At 33.3% G+C, this 26,908-nt stretch overlaps 3 protein-coding genes across 3 annotated transcripts in view; 1 reads left to right on the forward strand and 2 right to left on the reverse strand.

Moving 5' to 3' along the window:
- Nucleotides 1-1,186: 1,186 nt before the first annotated feature.
- LOC133197072 (uncharacterized) lies at nt 1,187-5,137 on the reverse strand. Its single transcript, XM_061332911.1, has 2 exons — nt 4,732-5,137; nt 1,187-1,665 (listed from the first exon to the last, which is right to left on the reverse strand). Exons 1-2 carry the CDS (start codon nt 5,135-5,137, stop codon nt 1,199-1,201), a joined length of 873 nt encoding a protein of 290 aa, XP_061188895.1. The 3' UTR covers nt 1,187-1,198.
- Nucleotides 5,138-6,649: 1,512 nt separating this feature from the next.
- On the reverse strand, nt 6,650-14,695 carry LOC133196765 (U3 small nucleolar RNA-associated protein 4 homolog). The gene is made up of 19 exons (XM_061332625.1): nt 14,578-14,695; nt 14,237-14,342; nt 13,659-13,713; nt 13,322-13,441; nt 13,108-13,176; nt 12,728-12,812; nt 12,248-12,416; nt 11,561-11,636; nt 11,260-11,307; nt 10,841-11,012; nt 10,567-10,640; nt 10,174-10,273; nt 9,500-9,660; nt 9,082-9,277; nt 8,770-8,870; nt 8,362-8,457; nt 7,772-7,954; nt 7,513-7,605; nt 6,650-7,417 (listed from the first exon to the last, which is right to left on the reverse strand). Exons 2-19 carry the CDS (start codon nt 14,338-14,340, stop codon nt 7,301-7,303), a joined length of 2,019 nt encoding a protein of 672 aa, XP_061188609.1. The 5' UTR covers nt 14,341-14,342; nt 14,578-14,695; the 3' UTR covers nt 6,650-7,300.
- A 344-nt stretch (nt 14,696-15,039) lies between these two features.
- LOC133197773 (cleavage and polyadenylation specificity factor subunit 1-like) overlaps nt 15,040-26,908 on the forward strand; it is a 29,056-nt gene continuing 17,187 nt past the window's right edge. The window contains exons 1-16 of the mRNA XM_061333978.1: nt 15,040-15,180; nt 15,369-15,520; nt 20,106-20,142; nt 20,247-20,377; nt 20,600-20,680; nt 20,953-21,104; nt 21,422-21,565; nt 21,755-21,894; nt 22,178-22,288; nt 22,514-22,607; nt 23,530-23,617; nt 23,777-23,893; nt 24,197-24,251; nt 25,930-26,027; nt 26,152-26,400; nt 26,685-26,777. Coding sequence (XP_061189962.1) covers nt 15,377-15,520; nt 20,106-20,142; nt 20,247-20,377; nt 20,600-20,680; nt 20,953-21,104; nt 21,422-21,565; nt 21,755-21,894; nt 22,178-22,288; nt 22,514-22,607; nt 23,530-23,617; nt 23,777-23,893; nt 24,197-24,251; nt 25,930-26,027; nt 26,152-26,400; nt 26,685-26,777 — 1,734 coding nt within the window. The 5' untranslated portion in view covers nt 15,040-15,180; nt 15,369-15,376. The remainder of the gene's footprint in view (nt 15,181-15,368; nt 15,521-20,105; nt 20,143-20,246; nt 20,378-20,599; nt 20,681-20,952; nt 21,105-21,421; nt 21,566-21,754; nt 21,895-22,177; nt 22,289-22,513; nt 22,608-23,529; nt 23,618-23,776; nt 23,894-24,196; nt 24,252-25,929; nt 26,028-26,151; nt 26,401-26,684; nt 26,778-26,908) is intronic.

Here is a 26,908-nt window from a genome sequence, read left to right on the forward strand (position 1 = left end):
CTGGAATAAAATTAAAATTTCGTGGAAAAATCGTTGAAGTGGATCTTTACGTAAGTTAATTTTCAGCGAAAATAAAGTCATACAATAGAACAATCTGATTAGATCTGCTCACATAGATCGCTACACAAGGATCAGATCCTTGTGTAGCGATCTATGTGAGCGGATCAAAGGATCTGTGGTTAGTCGAGAACAGATTGTCATTTCATTTAGGTGAAGCAGAATTCATCATATATTGTTTACCATGAAAACTAAAAATTGCAGATTTTTAAAATTTTGTTTAATGGTCATGTTCCGAAAGTATCAAAATAATATTTAGGAATATGCGTTTATAAGTTTCTCTCTTGTGAAAATATTGTATTAAGTTTTACATAAAAGGCAACACCAAATCTATATCTTTACATAGAATTGCATCTTGTCTTAACAGTCTAGAAAGGTCCATTGTTTTGCTTTGAAACAAATATGTAATTTTGACTATGTCTGTTCTTCACAGTATTATAGAATAAAGAAACAACGTCAAAATTACTAGTACATTAAAACTATTTAGAATGGGTTTATTTTAAACATTGGTCAAAGAAGAGTATTACCACTGTGACCATTTTGTTTTCAATAATAATGTTACTAGAATTACTAAAAGTGCAACAAATGAGAATTTTCATATTCCTAAAATTTGATTTTAATCAGATTGTACAGTAGAAATCATAGAAGACGTTATAATCAAAAGTTATAAGTAAATTTTTAAGAGAGACAATAATTGTCTAATTCATTTTGTTACGTCGAAAAAGTAATGATCTAATTAGAATTGATCACATGAAGATTTATGGTCTCTTCCAGTTCCAGTTCATTGTCAGTTAGGCTTGATTTGTGTGTAATTTAAAACAAAGAAGTTACGGAAGTTAAATTTATTTTATGCGACATGATATGATTTTTATAGTATAGGATCCATCCATTTTTATGCGAGAAGATGTTTGTTTCTTTTTGTATAGGGAAAACAAACTTTTCTTCAACGTTTCAAACTTTTAACTCGGAACGTCTATGCAAGTGAAACTCGTCTTAAAACATTGCAGTGGAATAGGTTTTTCAACATTTTATTGTGTTCATGTCAAAACTCAAACTGCATTTATCGTTTTAAAATATATACGAAACCAGGTGTGTATGTTGAGATTAAGAGTTGAAATCGATCTTTGTCATACAGATGTTTTTAGTACAACTTCCAACCTGAGAATGACGATCTGCCATACAAATCACTACGAATAGCACCAGAACCAGGATCCCGGGAATGTGTTTGAATATAGACGTCATCACCCTGGTTGACATGCGCAATGGCTACACCAGTCGCCTGTCCATCCTCGCCAGTGAGAGACTTCATGTAAATACTCCCGTAGATATCACTATTAACAACCAGTTCCAAAGCGTGATCCTCCCCAGTGCCTCCATAATGCTTTATTCTACTGGTCCAACTAAAAGCGTAGTATCCCGACTCAGGGGCGATGAAAACTCCAGAGCTTTTATGGTACGCGTTTCCAGCGTTGGTTTTAACAACATCGAATTTTAGAATTTGTCCCTGTCCTGTGTGTGAAACATCAGAGGAGAAATAAGCGTAGAATGCTATAGTCCTGTGTGCTGGAGTTGGATGGGGTGGTTGAGTTATCGGTATCAAAAGTCGTTCTGTAGTATTCAAAAATGAAACACGTTTTACAGTTTAAAAATGTTTTCTATTTTTAAATGTAATTTTTATCAGACACGTACCCCCCCCCCCCCCACACCACCACCACCACGCATTTCTTTTTTCAAATAACACCTTTAATATTACTGCAGCATATTTAAATCGTCCCATGGAGTGGAAAAAGTTGGGACATAACCCACCCACCCCACCCCACGGAATTAGATTTTTTTCTTAATTTTTTAATTTTACTTATTCTTTTCAAAGTTTTTTTTTTCAGGTTAGTTATCAAAAACGATACTACAAGTATTGCATTTGTTTACTGTTTTCGGTCTTATGCGATGACGATGGTGTGATGGCACTATGAAGCGATAGCGCAATGGTACGATGACGATGAAGCGATACTAGTACTCACTATTGATACCTTACCACCAGGTCATTGCGCTATCGCTTCATTGTGCCATCGCAACATTGTCATGGCATTGTTTATTATTACATCGCAAAATGTAATAACGACGCAAAATGTAATTAACTGGGATTAGTATATTTTGCGTTGAAATCAACGCAGAATGTAATATTATTATACTTTCATGTAGATTAGTTGAATCTGATTCGTCGAGAAACATTTGTTTAAAAACACTATTACCCGCTGAATGATGAAGCCACCCTCCAGCGTAGCAACAGTCAACAATGCTTGACGACGGGTGATATTCCAAAAAATAGTGACTGCGCAGAATTTATGCGCGCACGGTTCACAATGTATTTGTATAAAACATTCAGTATAATATTATAAATACATGTATTGCATGTAGTTGAGTGTAACATTAAAAATTTTCAACCCTCGAAAACCATTGTCAACCTCGGCTGCGCCTCGGTTGACAATGGTTTTCTTGGGGTGAAATTTTTCAATGTTACACTCAATTACATGCAATATTTATCATAACGTACATGTATGCTGTAAATAAAATCAAACCCCATTCGATTAAATATAAGAATATTTTGTGGTATAAGAAGAACTCAAACAAGAAAACTACCAAAAGTTCAAAAATATGGTTATCATTTTGTTATGGCAACTAACAAGGCTAATGATATTTTGTTTTAATAAACTTCGCCTCTGGAACAATGTAAAACGTTTACCGGCAGGAAATTTAGAAATATTTTGAAGTACTCAAAGATTTATAAAGAAAATTTAATTGATTGCAATCTACTGTTATCCACTTTCTCAATAAAAAATATTTGTGAACATTAAAAGTGATAATTAGATTCTTCGATATTACATATAAAAACTCCAAAAAGTATGTTTTTACATTTTGCGTTATTACACTTTGCATCGAGGTCAACGCAGAATATAATTATCCCAAAAATGTGTTACATTGTATTACACTTCGCGTTATTACATTCTGCATTCACCTCGATGCAAAATGTAATAATCTCAGTTTATTACATTTTGCTTTGTTATAGTTGTACAATCGCATCATATGGTATAAATATGAGTAAACCTGCTACTAGTCAGTATCTATTTATTCCTGTCACAAATGCTCCAGTAGAAAGTGTCTTCAATGTGACAGGAAAATCTTCAAACCTGATAAATGTAGGTTAGGGGACACAATAATTGATAATTTCATGAACATGTAAATAAAAAATGTAACAGTTGTAACTGAATCTGATATGAATATAAAAGAACATTCGATCTTAGCAATTTATTTAAACGTCTTCTTAAAATGTAATTTAATATTGTAATTTAATTAATTACATTTGCAAAGTACATATGTAATTGTTGTTTAATCATTTACATTCAAAATCCTTGTAGTGGTAATTTAACTGAAAGTTTTGGGCAAGTAATTGTAATTTAATTAATTGCTTTCCTATGTAATTGACCCCATCCCTGTCCATATCATCGACTATTGGGTCGATGGCGCAAAGACACGATGATAATGACGATGACGCGACGGTGCGATAGCGCAATGATGAATATGAAGACCGTAGAGCGATAATGAACATCGCGTAATTGTCATCGCCGTCGTTTTATTGGGTCATCGTGCCATTGCACCAGTGTCATTGCGCTATCGCTCATCGTCATTGCATCAACACCATCTTTGCATGATCGCGTCATCGACCCAAACGGCGATGGTGCAATAGAAAACTACGTATTCAACGTGATGACACTATAATGCTATGACAATTCTGCGATGGGAGGATGAACTGATAGCGAGTATCGCCTCATCGTCATCGCACCATCATCATTATCATCCGCGTTATCACTAATGTATCATTGCGTCGTCGCACTTACCGTGTCATTGCACCATCGTCATAGCATTATCGCCATCTTTTCATGGTAATTGAGCTATCACACCATCGCGTCATCGTTATCGCATCATTGAATCAAACCTTTATCCGCATTCCTTAATATTGGAATTACGTGACTATAAAATGAAAAATTAAAGTCGACATTTAAGATGCCTTAATATTGGTACCAAAATCTCCCTACACTAATAAACCTAAAAAAAAAGCAATTGGATGAACAGGGATAAAATTGGTATCATCAATAGATTTGAATTTGACACTACATCTGCATTGTTTAAAAGAAGGGGCAAAAAATGTAGGAAAGTTAAATACATTGCTACATATTTTGAACCCAATGGATATGATGGAACTGAAAAGTTTCTTGAAATTATCAAAGATTCAGGAGAGTGGAAGTGGAGTCTTAAATTAATGATAAAGACGGGACCAGAAACTAGAGATCTTTGGCATACATGTATTCCTGTTTTTCCGTAAATTCTCTAGTCCTCTAGTCTGAGATATCAAAGTTCAACTGTAATTACCAAATGCAGTTTGTTAATGCCATCTTTAAAAAAAATGTTTATTTGCCTCTCCCGACCGACTGGCTAAAAGTAACCCGATTCAAAACTTTTTTTAACCTCCAGGAAATGATATTTTTTTCCTGTAAACGTGTATTTTGAAATTTTCTGGGGGAAAATTTTCGACACCTACCTACCGAACCATTTTTTTTTTTTACCCTGAGTTGGGAGAGGGCAAGCAAACATTATTTTAAAGATGGCCTTAATATTTACCCTTTCGAATAACAGAAGGACGAGCTGCAATAGGTTTAGCACTTTCAACGATTGGACGATTTTCGTTGGTCTTAATTCCTTGCACAGCATTCAAATTACTAAGAGATGAAACGTTCTCTTGTGTTGGAACGAGATTGTCGCTTACAACCACACTGGAATCAAAAACCTTTGTCTCTTGTGTATAAAGAGTTCTTTGACAATCTATTCGCTGTTTTCGGAAAGCGTTTTGAAGATAGGTAATTCGATTATTCTGAGAATGAACAGTTTTGCTCAGCTTGCTGATGAGCTGTCGAAGCTCAAGAACTTCTTCATGTACTTCTCTCGCTGTCATCTCACAGTGCCCTTCCTTTAGAATGTTGAAGATGAGAAAAAAGAATACAACGAGAAATGTCTCCCGTGCAATCATGGTGTCCATTATCTCTGTTATCTACAATGTACATTCTTTACAATAAGGCTTGCTTTACTAACATTTTGACCCAATTTTGTGAATTTACGATACACGTAACTATATAGCGAAAATTAAACTTTTAGAATTATATCAAGGGTTTCTTTTTTTCTTAAAAAAAATAATAATAAAAATAAGCGATCTCCATGACAAACTCTTGAAATCAGTATTCGTCTTGAATAATTCATATTATTGTGCATCTCCTCATAAGGGATCGAAATGTTTGGAAAATATACCACTTAAACTGACGGATTTAGAGGGGACAGGGTGCCCCCCTCCCCATTTTGTACGCAGAAATATACTTAAAGATTCATAAATGTTGGGGGGGGGGGGGTATTGAATTAATTAAACCAAAAATAGCTAAGATAAGTCGAAAAACTGTTAAATTTTTTTAAAAATCTAAAACCTGAGAGCTTTCAGCGCTTTGCCCCCTGCCCCCTTTTTTTTTTCAAGAATTCTGGATCCGCCATTGACTTAACTACCACTACCCATAATTAACATATACCCTTCATGACAAAAAAAAGCGATACCAAAAGAGTAAATAAGAATATAGTATACTGGAATTATGGTAATAGAATAATGATGAACTTAAAGGTTCATTGACCCTCTGAAAAGAGAGATAACTCTTAACTGGGATAAATGATTATTATTCCTATATAATATTGTCAAATAAAAGAACCATATCTGTCAAAATTTTGCCCAGCAAGTTATATACTGAAATGGTATGCATTTGATACATTTTGATAATAAATTATATTATTTTTTGGAAAATCGTTGGCATTGAAGTAGATTTTATATAAATCAACATACATGTAGGTACGATGAACCTTAATATTCAGTATTTACATAAAAAATAAATCACCATAAAATTGTCAGATTTTGTGCGAGTATGAATATGATAAACGACGTAAAACATGTGATAATTAACATAAACAGTGAAGGAATAAACCCAGATTTTCTCATCTGTTATCATCAATAGAATGTGAACATCAGGTGGTCCCATTTCAATTTTCACTTCACCAAAATTTGTTTCAAAAAGCTGCTCGACACTGATAGTTTGAACTATAAGGCCCAAATCTGGATGATTGAATACTGACATTCTCTTGAATTGTGGAATATTATTGATTTTATGACCCCCCCCCCCCCCCCCCCCCCCCGCAACTCACAAATTCTTAGATTTTATTTCATCTGAATGATGCACATCAATGACTACATTATATTTTCTGAACAATGTATGTAGCTCTCTGTTTGATATATACATGAATGTATGTATGAATGTAGTCATCAAATTATATATATGTACAATTGTTGCTTATGATAGACAGATGACCAAAAAAAATACTTTTTTATATATATATATATATCCACAACAAATGTACATGTAGAAAATCCCTGTCAGTCAATTTCTCAAAACTGATAATAAAAAATGAAAATTGAACAAATAACTTGATAAATTGAAGACAAAGACTGGGAGAGTATGTAACATAAATAGATTTAATCCCCAATTTGCAATTTTGTAAAACAAAAAATATTTTTAACAAAGGAGGAACATCCAAACATCACTGCATGTGCATGATTTTGATATAAAGCTGCCTAAGCATCATACTAGCATTCTTTGTAGAATATAATTTGATTTTAAAAAGACTGATTAAAACTAAAACATATTTATACATGTAAATATACAGTACATACATGTATTTTTATTAATCAGCTATTTCTTGAACTTGTTTCTTGAACTCTACATAACATTATATGTAAAAAAGCATTCATAACAACAAGACTGCATGCAGTCTAAACATGTACATGAGAAATTCCATAAAACAGTTGGCCATTCAGCCCTGAATCTCATGTAGAATTTTTGTCCTACAGAAAACAATTTATCTGCTCTCTGTGATTTCTCACAAGTGATAATCAACATCTGGCAGGTTTTTTTTTTTAATGAGATATCTATCATATTCAACTCTAGATGTGCCAATGATTGCATTTCTTATGGTATGTCTTTATGCATCTTTCACAAATTTTAAGAAGAATTCTGGTCATAAGCATCATATCACATTTTTTCACTGGCTCCAGGTTCTCTTGCTGATTGAATTTCAACTCATTAACTTATCATTTGAACTCTCCTCAGGTTCCGAACTTTTTCTGTTGTAGAGCCATTGGAAGTGATTCCATCATGGCTAATTTAGTCCTTTCCACCATGACCACCCAATCATCTTTGACAAAGTCCATATGAATTAGGTACTGCAAAAGCATCGGAAATTTTAGAATATTAATAGAAAGTAATTGTACAGTCAAGAGTACAGTCTAAAATATCTAACAGCTTCTGCAAAACTTACACGAAATCTTGTACAAACATGAAAGGCCGTCACTTTTGAAGAATTTGGTCTAGCCACCAGGTCAAAAGGTTTTGTTTTTCTGTCTGGGAACGGCTGTAATAATAAAACAATTTTTGCATTTTTAATGAATTTTTTGAAAAGGTTACAATCCATTTTCTCCCATTCATTTATGACTTCATCCTTGTACATGTACAATATTCACACAAGAGTAAACAAAATTGTGAAATTTGGGTAACATATGAATCGAGGCTTCATTTACCTGAGTTTTATCTAGGATGAAAAACTTGTCCAGGTCACAAAAGAATATCTTATCAGGGTAACGTGGTGAGGTAGATATACAGAAGATCTTTTGGTGCCGCCGCGTCCAAGCATCCGGGAAACTGCTACACACTTCTCGGCACCAGTCACTATATTCCCTTTTATGGATGTCAAACTCGTAAATCTGTACAGAAAACAATCCAAATATTAGAATTTGTAATAATTTTCAGATTTGGGTGCAGAATTTGTCACAGTTTTTAAAGTGTGAGCAGTATCACCAATCCTCCATAGAGTGATCTTGAGGTTTGAGAAATGATCAAGGTTTAAACTACAGGATCAAAGTTTTTACATGAAAATATAAAAGTTAAAAAAAAATGTTGAAAATCTTTTCAGTAACAGAAGGGCCATGATTACAGTTGTCATTAATCTTTGACAATAAGTTACTAAAGATTGAGTTCATACCAGTCGAGAGATCCAAAGTTATAGCCAAAAACAATTTCGTAACACTTAGGCAGACAGAAAGAAAGGGAGACAGAAGACAACCATTGCAAATACAAATGACTCAATTGTATAATAATTATGTACAGTTACCTTTTGGTCTGCATGTGCTGTGATCAATTTCCCACTGTCTGACGTAAAGGTCATAGCTGTTACTGTTGACCTATAACTGGGTAATTGGCATACAACCTGTTATAAGTAAATTCCTGAATTTAATAAGAATTTCGAAATGCAATTTTTAAAAAAAATTTCTAGTTATATTTCCTGAAACTTAATGAACAGTCTAACTTCTAGCTGCAATATTGTAACCCTCTCCGATAATTTTTATCTGATGTTTTCAGGAGAGGCCTCTCCCCCCCCCCCCCCCCCAAAAAAAAAAATTGGAGAGGGCTACATTATTGCAGCTACCTACATGTAACTTCCACCGCATTTTCACAATAGAATAGCCCTAAAATTAAGCATATTTTGTTTTATTAAAAAGATGAATTCTATAATATCTACCTCTTTAGACTCCAGTCCTATCACAGATACTTTGTAAGACAGGTCTGCCACGGCCACCAGCTTGCTGTCTGGACTCGCACTTAGTAGATGAATAGACTCCTCTGATAATGTAAGTAAACACATAGTGATCATACAGAGGTTTTTAAATATTGGTTGTTTAGGAAAATGTATTAAGTCAGAGAGGTCACACATTGATTACTCCTTGTACAAAACATCATAAATGCAGCACATTGTAAATTAATCCTTCAATTATAATGGGACATTATATGCTGACAAATTTCAATTATACATTTAAACTTTAAAACTTCATACCTGTGAAATCCTCCCAGCTGTGGTATATAGACACTGAATCTTCTTCCAGGGAGATAACTACAATTTTTTGACATGATGTGGCTATAACTAAAAACTTTTCATCAGCTGTGAAAACGAGGCGATGGGCAGAGAAAGGGGGAAGGGATTTCTTTATCTTCTTCATGCTGACTGCAGGGCTGATTGACTCTGAGTCATCCTACCAAAAAAAAAAAAATATTTCTTCAAACACAAAATATTTCACATACATTCAAACCCCCTGCACTGCACTAGCAAGAAGTTCACAACTCTCAAAAGTTCACTCAAGTATATTTCAAGTCTAACAAATGTACATATACAGTTAATATGCTTATGCTCAGTGAGATAATAACAAGATAATAGATCTTCAAAGACATTTGATGACAACAGAATGAGTATTTACCATCTCTATTTTGTACAGTTTGACTCCATCAATATCCGAGTATGACATCCAGTTAGCCCTGGAACTTATTGCACTACAGGAGATATGTTGTCCATCTTTAGTTTTCAGCTGGATTAGTTTCTGAGGGGAAACTTCCTCTGGAAGCATTTCACCATCTTTATCTACAAGATGCATCTAGATTTAACCAATATCATTTAATGGCTTTGTAGCATTGTATAGTAGTATTTCAATAAATCTGGGATTCAAACTTACACATACATAAATGTATAATACAATATGACACTTCAAACATTACAATACACTTTAATTACCATGTAATTTTTTTTTTCATTTTTGGAAGTGTCCTGCGGCACACTAAATCAAAATTGTATACTAGCTGCTATAATTTCATTGCCTATCTGATAAGGGAGATATTCTCACTGAAATAAATGGCTGTTCCTGTCAAGACCATTTCTTCTAAAATATGTATAGCAAGGTATGTTGAAATTGGGTGCCTTTTAAATTACATTTCTTTTAAAGTAAAATTTTAGATCAGTGAACAGAGGGCTTGTAAACCTGAGAGCTATCTATGCAATGTCAAGTTAAGAAACGGTCATTTAACCTTTGTAAAAGCATATTTAGGAAATCAGTACACTATGCATGTTTATGACTGCCAAGCAGCACACGTTCTTTACCTGAAGTTTTCCTAGTGTTTCCTAGTCTCCAAAGCTCTAGATAATCAGGATACTGTAGCAGGAGGGCATTTCTGTCTTTAGCCACACCCACCAACTGATGCTGTCAACCAATGTATGTTAATCTCAAATATCTTTATGATTATTTTAAGCATCATGTATGTGTGGATCATATTGTTTATATGTACATGCATATTACAAGGAGTTTAAAGTTCAGTCAGCCAAGGAAGATTATCTACTGTTTAAACTTTATAAGCATTTTTAAAATATATGTCCAAAAGTTCACATTTTTTTCCTTCATCTCTTTTCAGTTCATTAAAAGATTCCCTCAATCTAACTTGAAAAATAAATGCAACTTGTTTTTTACTATGATATTCAGTACAAGAAATAATTTACCATAGTTATAGCTCGGATTTTTTGCTTATTTTTCTCCTTCCCAAGTCGATTCAGCTGCAGATTTGTATCTACTCCTAAGAAATCACAATTAAATCAGTAAGAAAGCACATACATGTACAATGTAGATCTATTGTCAATAGTAAGATTCAAATAACATTCATCTGTAAAAGGTGTACAATGTTCAAAGTACATGAAGAACACTAATCAATTTCAGAAGGAAGTCCTGATTTTTCCACTGCAATCCTAAGAATTGAATACATGTATAGGAACCTACCCCCAGACACTATATCCCTCCCTGTGATGGCCAGTGCCCTCACGTCGTGTGTGTGTTGATACCACACGGAGGTTCTGACCCACATATTCCAGTCACTCTCCTGACTGGTGGTGGTGTACTGAAATTGCACCACTTTTGGATCCACTCCTGAGGAGAATACTTGTTTTTCATTCTGAAACATATGCATACATTGACTATTTTCACATGTATGACATTTTAGAATGGACAACATTGGCATGGAAAAGATAATTTTTTATAAATATCTCAACAAAATAAATGATTGTGACAAGTACTAAAAGGTTATTTATAATCTTTACTAAAGAAAAAAAATCAAACATTTTATGGATATGTACATGTATTTATATCTAAATTTATTTTTCTGACAGATAAAAAAATACAAAATAAGTTCAAGACTGTACCTCATGAACTGCTAAACACAAGACATCTGCTTGGTGATTTTGAAAACTCTACAGAAAAAAAGAATAAATGAATAAACATGTACTACGTGTTCTAACCATTATGTATATTGTTAAAATACTATGTAGATTTTTCTTTAATAAATCAAATTATCATTATACTGGTTGCAATATTTTCTGTGCATCAGCAACATTGCCTATTGGTCATTTATGCACTGAATGTCTATATGCAATGAAAAGTCTCTAATAAATCTGAGTGGGTACTACATGTATTAAATACTGAAAGAAACAAAAGAAACTGAACCTTTATCTGTGTTCCTTGTTTGCCATTCCAGAAGATAGTTCTACCTCTCGAGTCTCCACTGACTAAAGTCATATCACTAAAAATATGAGGTGTATTGGTTACTGTAAACGTAAACATTTAGCGGTGTATTCTTTTTAGTGCCTTTCTGTTCAATCAAGTACATCACTAAATGTCTGGAATGTCTAGCACATTCAAATGTGCACTCAATCAAATTTATTTTAACTTGTTGAAAAGTCAATTTCTGCTAAATATTGTAGTACAATATTTAGCAGAAATTGTAACAATAATTGTACATGCTTAATAGAGTACATTTTCCATATTCAAAAATGCATTGTATATTAGCCAATCTTTGTTCATGAAAAAGGTGAAAACATGTAATGCATTACGATAATCATTAATGCTTCTTTTGTTCTTAAATCTTTTTTTAAAAGGGGCAATTTTTTTTACAAATGAAAAAAGTATATTTTTCTACATTTGGTATATTTACTTTTTGAAAACAAAAACAAAAAAGCTGACCAGCAATCAACATTAAGAAAACCAAAACCACATATTCTTAACTTGAAAACACTGCAATGGATTTGAGTGGACATCTAAAGAAGCATTTAGATCTCAAACTCATTGTCTAATAATGCAAGAAGTAGAGTTTTATGCAGTCTTTATGTTCAGGGACAATTTTTATGAACATACCTAAGGATGGCCACACACCACACAATAGTCTCCTTGTTTTTCTCCACCCTCCCTAGAGTCATTCTCTGAACAGCATGACCAGATTTTACACTCCAGAGTCTCATATTATCCACCCCTCCAGTCAAAATCACCTCTAGACTGGTGTTCCAAGCAATGGATAAAATTCGACCTGAGAGGGAAAAGATGAAGATTGGTATATATATAACAGAACTGAAATCTGCATATTTGAAGTATATAATTAATAATAAATTTTAAACAAAGAACTTGGATAGAGAAATAATCATCTTTATGTTTTTGCTTTCTTTTCATTTCCATTCAAGTTATCCTTCCAATAAGAAATTCTGATGAATGAAATTTTTATTTTTTTTCAGATTCTTAACAAAACACACAATTGTCTCATCTAGAATATAAGCATGAGTACATGTACATGAAAATCTTTATTTATTTATGGTCTCTTCAGGGCAGAAATGCTTAATTTACCTTCCTGTTTATCAAAAGATCTGTAATATTGTAGAGAGTTGTAATCTGTGTCAAATAAAACAATGCAGCCCTCCTCTGTACCAGCCTACAGAAGAATTAAAACATCACAGTGAAACCAAAACTTTTGATCACATTCTTTAAGGAAAAAAAATACATGTATGGTGGAAAGGTGCCATACCTTTTAATGGTGCCAGAGAAATTTACAGCTGTTAAACTTAGTGTTTGTCATAAATAAGATTCTGCATTATAATGATACAATTACAAATATTTTCAGAGATATGTCCCTTTCTTTTTTGCATTGAAATGATGAAAGTTAACGACATTGGAAATGATTAATAATTTTAGATTACAGATATGAATAAAAATTTAATCATTCTCACAGCCAGAAATTTTCCATTTGAGTCTGTGGTCAAACACCAAACTGGGCCAGCATTGGATGAAGCTGTGGCCTAAAAACACAACATCAGAAAGACAACTTTAAAAAAATGAAACATATGGTGTTTAAAAAACTTAAATCACATATTTTCTGTTTGGTTTGAAGAAACATTTATATATTAAAAAAACATCATCTGAGTGAAATTTTTGTCCTGATACCTTGGGTTCTAGTTTCTTGAGATCATATTCCACCACATCTCCATCCAGACCTGCTGAGTACAGTCTCTTTCCTTGCCAGCACAAGGTCTCTATAGACTTAGATTCACTTCCTGGTATAATCTACAAATATACATAATAATAATTCACATTAATAAATCAGAGGATATATTCAAAAGATAAGATATCGGTACGTCTGACATTCATTAAGATATCAAAGTTTTTGTGCACTATCACTGATTTATACATTGCATATACATGTATTTCAGTTAGTTCTATTAACTTACAGAAACTACTTGATCAAAATATATCTAAACATATAACTGGGACATAAACCTACCTTTGCTTGATACCAGTCATTGGCTACATCCCATATTTCAATACAACCATCAGACCTATATTATTGTGAAAAACATATAATTCCAAATTAGAATTCAAAATACAGAAATTCTATTCTATATGTCAGTTGGATAACACAAATAAAAATATGTACGCTTTTAAAGGGTTTTGACTTTCTGTAGACCATCTCTTTAGAATGATTCTGTTCCTTTTATATAAGCACAAAGAAAATGATAAAGTCTGTTATCCTTTGTGAAACATGTTTGTTTTCTGATTTTGAAATTGTACCAATAGAATATAATAATTATTTATCCAATGCAAAGGCTTTAAGATCACTTTAATCTGACTTACAAAAATTTTGGGGTGTGAAAAAGAGATAAAGTTATGGAACTCCTTAAATAGGGGACCCTATGTAAGGAGTTCCATATCTTTATTATTATTATTATTATTATTATTATTATTATTGTAAGATAGATTAAAGTGATCTAAAGGCCTGTGATCCAATGGTGGATCTATTTTTTCTTTCAGACTCTGAGAGACAGAGAAAAGAGGGATACCACAAGTGACAAACGTTTTTACCTTGATAAGGCAACCTTATTTACTTCTTTTCCATATACAATGGACTGAATAGCCTTAGGTTGATACTCAAAAAATCGGACTCTGTGTACCCTAAATTCGCCCATGACTGCAAAAACACAAGCATGTAAATATCATTTAATTTATATTGCTTTTTATTATGTATACGTATAGACGAATAGTACAAAAATAGCGTACTGTATGAAACAAGCAGCTGTGCAATAAGTCTACATCGTATGTTGTCTGACTCTAATGTATATGGTCAATCGGTGGTTAATGCAAATTCTTTGAAACAATATGAAATTACCACTATATATGACAAAATGCGTTTGAAAAGCACTAACCTGTTTTATATTATAACCTTTCATAGACTTGTTTGATATGACATGTCTCAATCTTTAATAAAATACAGCAATTAAAAACGCCAAGCACATGTTCTCTTCACAAGGCTGCCATATTGGATTTTTTATAAGGCGTGCATACAATATATTTAGCAAAGATAGTTAAGAATATAACATTCAAGCTATATCTTGGAGATGCACTCTCTAGAAATTATTATGAAAAGTTTTTGATAAATTTTATGAGTATAATACTTTGTATTATACTGGATAATATGTGTAACAAAACAGAGAGAAACAAATACGAACAAGTTGGTTAGTAGGCTCCCATACCTTAGTTTCGAACCTTCAAAGAATACTTTGTGCAATAGCAATATTTGAATTTTTAAGCAGTGCAATTTAAAAATATATAGTAAAATTATATTCCTTTTTGAGCAGATATGAACTACCGTGTGATAAATACGAAAACATTCAACAACAAGTATGGCGCCCGGGAAGCACAGCGTGCAGAGAAATTTCAGAATAGAAACAAAATTTTATGTTTAGTTTCAACTTTTCATCATTTACAATATTTGAATCACATCTAATGATTTAAGGAATCAATAGTCGGTGAGTTTCTCCAGGTTCTATTTAGTATTTAATTTAAAGAGAAGCATTTGTTGATGTTTTACAGAAAAATTAACAGCTGAAAATTTAAAGTTTGTGAGCTAAATCAGCAGAAGAATTGGTGAATAGATTCTCTTTCTTTGTTGATTTTACATATCTCTTACATCCACATCTACATACTTTCTTTCCAGGCAGGAAAATGTATTCCATATTTAAGCAGACCCATCCCCCAACTGGAATAGAGCATTGTGTGTATTGTAATTTTTTCAATACATCAGAAAGAAATTTGGTGATTGCAGCAGTAAATAAGCTGTATGTGTACAGATTAAATCCAGATCCAGAGGTAAAAATACATTCATAATGGATAATATGTATTTAGCAGGTCTGGTAGAATCACTACATTTAGCTAGGTAGCTTGCGTTGTTTACGTAGGTAGCTTGTGTTGTTTACTTATAATAGCTTTATTTAGCTTCTTTGTAGTTAAAGAAAGCTAGTAGGTAATTTATGCTACGTAGTTAACTGTAGTGATTGTACTGGACCTATTTAGAACCTAGAATGTGATTGGATATAATTTGTATAAAATCATATTAAATGATTTACATTTGTAATAGATGACTTTCATATTCCTAAGAGTTATCTCTCTTTGTTGGTGTAACACTCATTTTTTATGCCCGCCATGAATATGGCCGGGGCTTATAGTGTTTGTCATGTCCATCTTCCGTCCTTCCATCACACTTTGCGTTTAGCTCTGTTCAAAGCCCAGTTTCAAAGAAACTATCCAAGATATTTTTATCAAACTTCAAATGCTGATAGATATTGATGAGAGCTATATAACTGCATCAACATTTTTGGACCTTGACCTTTCCTTTGACCTTGACCTTACTTTTCTTAAATTAGTGTTTAGCTCAGTTTTAAAGATACCATTCAAGATAGTGTAATCAAACTTCATATGTTGATACATACTGATGTAAGCTATTCAACTGCATCAACATTTTTTGACCTTGACCTTTCTTTTGACCTTGACCTCACTTTTCTTAAATTAGTGTTTATTTCATTTTTAATGAAACCATTCAAGATATTTTTAACAAACTTCATATGCTGATTCATACTGATGAGAGCTATTCAACTGCATCAATATTTATTACCTTGACCTTTCCTTTGACCTTGACCTCACTTTTTATGACGTCGAGCTCTTGGAGCTCGAACGTCATCTAGCGATCGGCCAAGTGAAATCGCCAAGGGATGTACGCGACCGAATGTGTCAGTGGATGCATCCGCAATAGAAAATAGCAATAGCTATAAACCAATTTCTTTTAAAACGCTCACAATGAATAATTATAGCTTGAAAATGAAATTGCATCAATTGTATCTACAATTAATTCTTTTACAAAACAACGATATTATGTTTTATTTTCACACAATAAAAACGTGATGGTTGTTGCGGATGAATTTCTACAGAAAGGTGCGTCGAATGACATGAATAACATTTTGGAACGATAACCTTGGAACACAAACAACCCAACAGGCGGTAAAATAATTTACAAAATTACATAAACACGAATACTATAAGACTGAAAAGATTGAATTTGTAAATCTTAGCTTTACTTTTACAATCTTCTGACCAACTTTATCCTAAAAACCGATGATGTTGACCAGTATTACTGTATTTCTCTATTTCCTCCATTTCCCAGTATACCGTATACCACGCCCGATCGTAACTCGATCGTAATTGTAACAGAACAGTCTTGGTTGTAGTTTAGATGCAATCACTAATACAACGCTTTGACATTGGCAATTAGAAAAAATATTATATAAATTTATGAAATCCTTCATAGTTCTTCAACTGACTGAAAAGAATTTAGCATGAAACATGTTCGACGGTGTCTGGTCAATTCGAACCCTGCTCCATTCGGACCATGACATAAGGCCCCAGACTGTAATTGTGATATTTTGTTTAAAACTATTTTTTTTATTATTTCTCCTGAGTCACTCACTTGACTTATTGCTATCTTCAAATTCAAAATGATCTTTTGAAATTGTTTTTCTTCTTCGACGTCATTGAAGCCTTTCAGGCTTTTGATCTTAAATAAGTGTTTAGCTCAATTTTAAAGAAAAGCATTCAAGATAGTGTTAACAAACTTCATATGCTGATACAAACTGATGAGAGCTATTCAACTGCATCAACATTTTTGACCTTGTCCTTTCCTTTGACCTTGACCTCACTTTTCTTAAATTAGTGTCAAACTTCATATGCTGAAACATACTGATGAGAGGTATTCAACTGCATCAATATTTTTTCACCTTGACCTTTCCTTTGACCTTGACCTCACTTTTGTCAATTTGTGTTTAACTCAGTTTTAAATAAACCATTCATAATATTTTTATCAAACTTCATATGCTAATACATACTTATGTAACCTTTTCAAATGCATCAGCATTTTTTTACCTTGACCTTTCCTTTGACCTTAACTTCATTTATTTTGAGTTAGTGTTTAGCTCAGTTTTAAATAAACCATTCAAAATATTTTTATCAATCTTAATATGCTGATACCGTAAGTTTTGGAAGATAAGACGATACTTTTTTTCTCGGAACCGCTGGGGTCATCCTATTTAATGAATCAACCTATCTAAGGCTCAAGTTTACGAAAAATGCCTCCAAATCAGTAAAATTAACGTCAATTTTAAAGCAATTCTGTGCCATTTTAGTATTTTTTAAAATTATTTTACCGAGAAAAAAATAATAAACAATAAAGAATTAAATATTTATTCCATTGATTTCTTACAAAATAAGTTCCATTAAATATCTGTCGATGTACAAAAAAACTTATTACTGGTATATCATGTAGTAATTAATGTCTCAAAGTATATTTACAACATGCTGTGTCCATTTGTGAAGTTGGAAGTCGCAATCGTTTACTAAAAAGAAAACCGCAGCCGTATCAAAATTTAAAATACGGAAGAATTTTCACAATCGCAATTGTAATCTTTTTTTACCATTTATTTGTAACGATTAATTGAAATAGTATGCCTAAATATTTGTTCATTGTCTTGTGATATTTATTTAAATGTAAAATGCGTGAAGTAAATTGTTGCCAGTAAATTCCTAAATTTATTTACCAAATATACCGCTAGTAATAACTATTTTGTTTTATATCTTAATTAATTATAATAAAACGAACTTATCTTGAATATACTATTATACGTTTTTGGAAGTTATAAATTCATTTATTCACGATATGTTATTTTTTTATTCACAGTTTTTTTTTTGTTTTTGTTTTTTTTTTTGTTTTACAAAATAAATATTTTTTAAATGATAGAAATGATAGTTTCCTGGTACCCAAGGGGTACACTGAATTATACAAAGATTGGCTTCTAATAGAATTTTAATTGTCTGACAGATAAAGGGATATACACTATGTACACAAAGGTGTTAACACCTGTGTTGGTTAAAACACCTGCGGGGCATGATTAAAGATCCACGTGCCGTTACAGGGGTATTAGTGCTATACATCATTGAACAAACAAAAATGTGAAATTCTTGATAACTGTTAAATTGCGAATGTACTCTCAATTAAATTTATTTTTTACAACAACATCTCATGCAAAATTATCGCATGTTAATATGATTAGTCATTTGCGTGTTTTAGCAAATCCCTGGACAAGAAAGTATAAAAATGGCGGTCATCGAAGTTAATTTTTTACCCTGGTAAATAATGTCGGAATAAAAGAATGTTCTAAAATGGAAATGATAATTGTTTGATTTCGGGTATTTCCCTAATTATAGCTGTTTTATACTACCGTATTTATGTGTTTAACGACAGAGTCAAACTACGACGGCATTGAACATGTAAGTTGGAGAAAATACGTTATATCACAATTCAAGGAAGTTTTAACTACGTTTGCATAAAACACTATTAAAATACTGTACTCATAAAAATACTAGTTTATTTTCTCAATACGTTAATATCACGGGTTACGTTAAAGAGGTTTACATATTCTGATACGTAGTATCCACGTAAGAGATTCTAGAAATCGATAAACAAAGGCTCGTCCTATATTCCAAATTCATCCTATCTAAGGATTTTTAAAAAATTACGGCTGAAAATGAGCCTTTCGACCTATACACCCCATCGACATATACCCCAAAACTTACAGTACATATTTATGAGAACTATTCAACTGCATCAAAAATGTTTGACCTTGAACTTTTCTGGGACCTTGACCTCATTTTTCTTACATTTGCATTTTGCTTAAATATAAAGAAACAATTTAAGATTATGTAAGCTTATGCACTTATACATAATTTGGTGAGAATTTATCATCTATATCCAACTTTTTAGATTTCAATTTCAATTTTAAAGAAACTATTCAAGATATTCTCATCAAATTTCATACACTAATACAAATTTTCATGTTGCTTAACTAGTATACCCTCAGCGGGGCATTCATGTCCTATGGACATATTTCTATTTTTTTTTACTATATCCTTTGTTACTTACCTGTTGATATTTTAAATCTTCAAGTGCTTTTAGGCTATTTTGTACCATTCCTGTATTGCCATAATTTGGGGCATAAAAGAAAACCTAATGAACATGAACATACAGATTTAATTTTTTATGACACTGTCCTATAAAGATAGTAATATTATTGAGGGAAAACTGGGTTACTCTGATTAACCCCAGATTGACCCTGCAAAGGGAAATAACTTTTGTTAATGTGAAAGTTGTCTCTTACAAGCATGGGAAATTCTTTTTTATCATGTTTTTATCTTATTTTAATGATTTTTACTTTTTGTTCTCTTTACTGTCAGCTGACTTATGCTGCATACTAACATAAAGGGATGTGTAAGGATATGATAAAAATGTATTTGTTTAATATTAAGATTTTTAAATCTCAGGGCTTAGTGACTCCATTTTTTTTATTCATAGGATGAAAATAATGAGAAAGATGAACCAAGGAAACCAGGTAAAATATTTACTTTGACTGAAAGAGGAATATTTGAATAGCAACTTTCATTCTCAAATGCAGTTAGATATATACAACTTTAATATTAAATTCTGACTCTACAGATTACAAACAGAAACAAAAAATGGAGTGTCTCGCAACGTTCACTTTGTTTGGAAACATCATGTCCATGAAGTTTGTGAAGCTACCTGGAGCTCTCCGAGATTCTCTGCTGCTGAGCTTCTGTGATGCAAAGGTAAGGCACATTCTCAAATTCTGAAAAAAAAATGTTTTGTTGGATTGTATACGATTATTTGCCTCTTGTGATATTTCAATGGGAATTTAATAGATAATATAACAAAGCAAAACATGTAATGTTTTAAACTGTTAACATGCCATTTTTGTTATGCTTGTTTGTTTAGACAAATACAGAGAGGATAAGTACATGTATCTTTAATTATGAACTTTGTGTTTTCAGTTGTCAGTTGTGGAATATGACCCAGGAACACACGACTTACAGACTACTTCGTTACATTACTTTGAAGAGCCATCCCTAAAGGTGCATTTGATAGTTGATCCATAGTATTTGTACAAAGTATAATACATGTTCCATCAAAATAATTTTAAATATGGAAAATCTTCTCTTGGAAATATTTAAAATTATATCATTAAGTACCATTTAAAATTATATTGTTAATTGCCTTTTACATGTATGTATAGGGTTCCATTTGTATTTAGTGATATTTTATCGACCCAACATCTGAATGTTTAATCAAGTAAAAAAGAATATTTACTTCTATATGAGAACCTTTATAACTTTTTTTTCAATAGAGTGGATTTTTCACAAATTACTATATCCCAGAGGTAAGAGTTGACCCAGATGGTCGGTGTGCAGCCATGCATGTCTATGGTTCTCATATGGTAATTCTGCCCTTCAGACGAGATGTCATGGTGGAAGAAGGTGACAACATGGCAGGAACTAGGTACTAGTATTTGGAAAAAGGTCCTTCTTTCATCAAGTAACTCATGGATGGAATTTTCCCCATTATAATTTCTTTATAGAAAAGTGACTCTAGAAAATGCATGTTCATCATGTCATTCTCAGTTTTTTGGGTACATATAAAGTACACTATTTTCTGGCATGTCTAAGTAATTGTGTCATGAAACTAGACATGCCTCCTTAAATAACTAGACCTTATCATGAAGTTACTTTTGATATAAAAAAAAGGGGGGGGGGGGTCAGTAAGTATCCTTTGATCTTCAGAACTAAAGAATGAACAATGTTTGTTGTTTTTTGCAGTAAATCTCCCATTCTCTCTTCCTACATTATTGACTTAAGGAGTTTTGATGAAAAGATTATCAATGTCAAGGACTTCCAGTTCCTTCATGGCTACTATGAGCCAACCATATTTATTCTGTTTGAACCTTTGCAAACATGGGCAGGGTGAGTGCTTGATTTAAAAGAGAGCCTGATTATCTTTCTTGACTGAAGACTAACCAATGTATTATTCTTGTTCTTCATTATTTCACAGCATTACAATGGGCAGATTCTATGAATGATATGAAAATTTCAAATTAAGCAGAAAAACATGCAAATAAATTAAATATGTTTAATGCCTACTGCATTTTGCAGGAGAACAGCTGTGAGGGCAGACACGTGCAGCATTGTAGCCATCTCCCTCAACCTACAGGAAAAAGTGCACCCCATCATCTGGTCCCTCAGTAGTCTCCCCTTTGATTGCTGCCAAGTTTTGGCTGTACCCAGACCCATTGGTATACTTGGTTAACTTGGTTGTAGAAATTTTAGAATTACATGTACTTACATGTATATTAATATTTGCATGTGGTATTTTCTCCCCAAGAGGTTAGATTTGAAACAGCATTACTTCATAATCTTTGTTTCAAAATGAGTGGCTAATGAGGTTTTCATAGAATTTTGCCGTGACTTGAGTTGCAAACAGAAAACTAAAGAAATCAGTCCTTTACTTCAAGTGTGTATAAGAAAACATTTCTCTATCCTGCTTTTAATTTTGGGTCCCATTGTTGTGTGTTGTAGGTGGTGTGATTGTCATAGCTGTCAACTCCTTGTTGTATCTGAACCAGAGCGTACCTCCCTATGGAGTGTCTCTTAACAGCATCTCACAGCAGAGTACCCTGTTCCCATTACGTAAGTCCATTTTCTGGTAAACATTTCCACTGAATGATTTTTTTATCAGTAAATTTTAGTTTTTTTTAGATGGGAGGAAAAGAAATTAATCATGCATTACAGTTTAAAAGAAAAAAAATTTGATAACAAAAAGAGAGAAGAATAGAATAATGAAGTAGTCAAAATATATGAATATTACTATATGTTCATATACATGTAATTGTAAAGGAATGGTTTATCCCACAGGTATTCAGGAGGGTGTAAGGATAGCCCTGGACTGTTGTCAAGCTGCTTTTATGTCATATGACAAGATTGTATTGTCACTCAAAGGAGGAGAACTGTATGTACATAATTATATATGTTCATTTAAACAATAAAATGCTTTCTTTGGTTGTTAGTATAGTAATTAATGTTGCAGCTGTTGCGGAAAAAAATGCATAACCCGCTTACGTAGATTATGTAATTTTTTTCTGCAATAGATGAAATGTTGATTCCCATACTAACAAACAAAGAAAGACATTTTATTGTTTATATTTATGTACAAATAATAAGTTAAAGTAGGATTAAGAAGATTAAATATTGTATTATTGATATGTACATCATACGTTGATGGAAGAGCCACTTCTAAAAAAATCTGTACAGGTGATTTGCTTATTGCTGTTTAGTGACTGATAAACAACAATGGTTTTCTTAAGAAATAAAGGAGAAGATAGATGTAAAAATATGTGTATATCACATTATAATAAAAATATACATTTATATTGCAAAGAAATACTTGTATATAGGAACAATCATTTAGAATATTCTCTAGAACTACAACTGAACATATGCAACATTTTCATTTTTAATAGTGTAGGTTCAAGGTTTCTGTAGATTCCTTATTTTATGCGAGTACTTATTATCGTGAAATGGCCCAAGGGCGTCAAATCGCGAGAACAATAATTCGCGAAGGGATGATTTATCTAGAGATTTTACATACATTAAAGCACCATAAAAATAAAAGCGAGTAATTTTATTTCGCGAGCGGTGCTTCTCGCGTAATTACGCGATAATTTATTCCTCGCGTATGTTTAGGAATCTACAGTATCTGTATGCCATGATTGACCACCATAAAATTATGTTGAGGAGTATGCACAGTAATAAGACCAGAAAATATGCTTGAAAATATGCTGCACAATTCTAAAAAGCACCAATGCAAGCGTATTGATGTCAATATACATGGTAAAGCATAAAAATATTATTGCAATGCTTTTTTCCCCCAGATATGTGTTGACCCTTGTTGTGGATGGAATGAGAAGTGTCCGTAGTTTTAACTTTGACAAGTCAGCTGCCAGTGTACTTACGTCATGTGTGAGTAGGAAAGTAATGTAATGATAAGATGTTTTTCTCTATAGCATTATTGTTTTTTACCACAGTTTTCCCCCTTTACAGATGAGTATTTTCTGAAGATGGAGTAATGTAATGTAATGATGTTTCCTTTATAGTATTATTGTTTTTTCCCTTTTGTAGATGTGTATTTGTGAAGATGGATTCCTATTTCTCGGATCCAGGCTGGGAAACTCTCTTCTGTTGAAATACACTGAAAAAGCATGTGAGAGCTTAGAAAATGGAGACACAGAGAAAAAGGTAGAACTTCTGCGTACATGTATCTATAGAATTTGTTGCAAGGTAGAAGCTCATATCTAATTTCCTTATAGAATTGCTGTTCAGTTTTCTCGATGCCCTATTTAATTTATATGTACATAAGTACTGTGTCATTAAACAAATTTTTACTTTCTTGTATGTTAAGTCGTCATTCACAAAATTTCACATTGTTTCAGTGAAATGTAATTGTTATTTTCAATGTTAAGTTATGGCACATAATTACATTAGAGCATGGTTCTTTTCTGTGAGATTTCATATTTTTCAATCTTCAAAATGTCCTTGTAGAAAGATGAAGAGCCAGTTGCCAAGAAAAAGAAAGTCGAGGGTTCAACTGAAATTGGTAAGGAGCTTTTCTGTTGATCTTTGTTTTCCATTTTTAGCTCACCTCGACGAAGTCGAGATGAGCTTATGCTATACCCCCGGCGACGGCATCGGCGTTAGCATCGGTGTCCCGTTTAAAGTTTTAGGAGCAAGTCCCATTCCCAAGTAACTGTTAGCCCTACCTGGACCAAACTTGCGTGGATGATGCATCTAGGGATGGACACTACCACACTTGCTTCAGATGCTGGATCTGACCTAGATTTTCCAGATGAGTGACCAGGTTAAAGTTTTTGGAGCAGGTCCATTCCCAAGTAACTATAAGCCCTACCTGGACCAAACTTTCATGGATGATGCATCTAGGGATGGACACTACCACACTTGCTTCGGATGCTGGATCTGACCTAAATTTTCCAGATGAGTGACCAGGTTAAAGTTTTTGGAGCAGGTCCATTCCCAAGTAACTATTAGCCCTACCTGGACCAAACTTGCATGGATGATGCATCTAGGGATGGACACTACCACACTTGCTTCAGATGCTGGATCTGACCTAGATTTTCCAGATGAGTGACCAGATTAAAGTTTTTGAAGCAGGTCCATTCCCAAGTAACTGTAAGCCCTACCTGGACCAAACTTGCATGGATGATGCATCTAGGGATGGCCACTACCACACTTGCTTCGGATGCTGGATCTGGCCTAGATTTTCCAGATGAGTGACCAGGTTAAAGTTTTTGGAGCAGGTCCATTCCCAAGTAACTATAAGCCCTATCTGGACCAAACTTGCATGGATGATGCATCTAGGGATGGACACTACCACACTTGCTTCGGATGCTGGATCTGACCTAAATTTTCCAGATGAGTGACCAGGTTAAAGTTTTTGGAGCAGGTCCATTCTCAGGTAAGTATAAGACCTACCTTCACCAAACTTGCATGGATGATGCATCCAAAGGATAGACACTACCACACTTGCTTCGGATGCTGGATTTGAGCAAGATTTTCCACAGGTGAGACCAGGTTTAGATTTTGGAGCAGTCCCGTTCCCAAGTAACTATAAGCCCTACCTGGACCAAACTTTCATGGATGATGCATCTAGGGATGGACACTAACCAACCTGCTTCCGATGCTGGATCTGACCTAGATTTTCTTCATGAGTGAATTTTAGCCATATTTTAACCAAATTAGCATGGATGATGTATCTAGGGATGGACACTACCAGACTTGCTTTGGATTCTGAATCTGACCAACATTATCCAGATGAGTGACCAGGGTAATTTTTTTTTGTGTAGCTATATAATATTATGGCCTGTTATAATTAAACTTGCATAGATGGTGCATCTAAGGATGAAAACTCCCAGACTTGCTTTGGATGTTGGAACTGACCAAAATTTTCTTGATTACTAAACAGGTTAAAAGTTTTTTGAGCAGGTCTTTTTCCAAGTAACTACAAGTCCTTCTTAAACCAAACTTGCAAGGATATTGATCTAGGGATGTTCCCTAACTAGAAAAAAATATGATGTGAAATTTGCTTTACTTATAGATAACATTCGTCGAGGTGAGCTTCGTAATCTTTGATTACCTATGTTTTCATGTTTAAAAATCTTTTATTCATCCTTTTTTGGCATATGTAATTTATAAGTGCCTTCCTTTTTCATTGGGAATAACTAGCCCGTCATGATCACAAGCTTTTTTTTCCCTTGTAGCCTCTGATGTCTCCCAAATAGAGAATTTGTATGACCTTGAGGTTTATGGCCATGCTGAGAATCCAACAAGCACCACCATCACCAGCTACATATTTGAGGTCAGAAGTCTTTTTCTGATCATAACTTTTATACTTTTACATGTATGGATAACTTGATGTTTTTTAAACTGTGTATCATTCATGATCATTGATTACTTTAAAAATTCTTAATATCATTTCCCAGGTGTGTGATAATATTTGGAACATTGGACCCTGTGGTAATATTGTAATGGGGGAGCCTGCTTTCCTGTCTGAAGAGTTCAGTAGCTGTATAGACCCTGACATTGAGATGGTGATGACCTCTGGTCATGGGAAGAATGGAGCTCTGTCTGTTGTCCAGCGCAGTATTCGTCCACAGGTGGTTACGACATTTGAATTACCTGGGTGTCTGGACATGTGGACAGTAAAAAGTATTGTACCTGGTGAACAAAAGGTATTTATATTTCATTAATATAAATGTAATTATTTGCAGTATCATACTAATTTTAATGGTGAAAAAAAAAATATTCAGAAATAAGCAGAAAAAAAAATAAAAATGTTGCGATGATGATTTTAAAAACATGAGGACATTTAGTGCGATCAGTTCTCAAAATTCAACAGATATTGTTTAAAGTTGATATTAAATATAATATGAATTTTCATATTTTTCATTCTGTAAGTACGATAAAGATTACAAGTTGTTATCTTTTCTACAAATTTCTGACCCTTACACTGTAGGAAGACAAAGACACCTCAGAGGAGGAGGGGTCCAGCAGTAACATAGAGGGGGGTCACTCCTTCCTCATCCTCAGTCGCAGCGACTCCAGCATGGTACAGTTACAACTCATGCATGTTTATTACTGTTTATTTTCAAAATCAATGGTCAATTACAAACATTGTTTTATGGCTAAGGTTCCAACTTTAGAATTTCTTCTTTTTTTATACTTTTGTATTGTACTTGT

This window comes from Saccostrea echinata, unplaced genomic scaffold, assembly GCF_033153115.1.
Source record: "Saccostrea echinata isolate AGI-Se365-2 ecotype Australia unplaced genomic scaffold, CSIRO_AGI_Sech_v1 ptg000030l, whole genome shotgun sequence".
Lineage (NCBI taxonomy): Eukaryota > Metazoa > Mollusca > Bivalvia > Ostreida > Ostreidae > Saccostrea > Saccostrea echinata.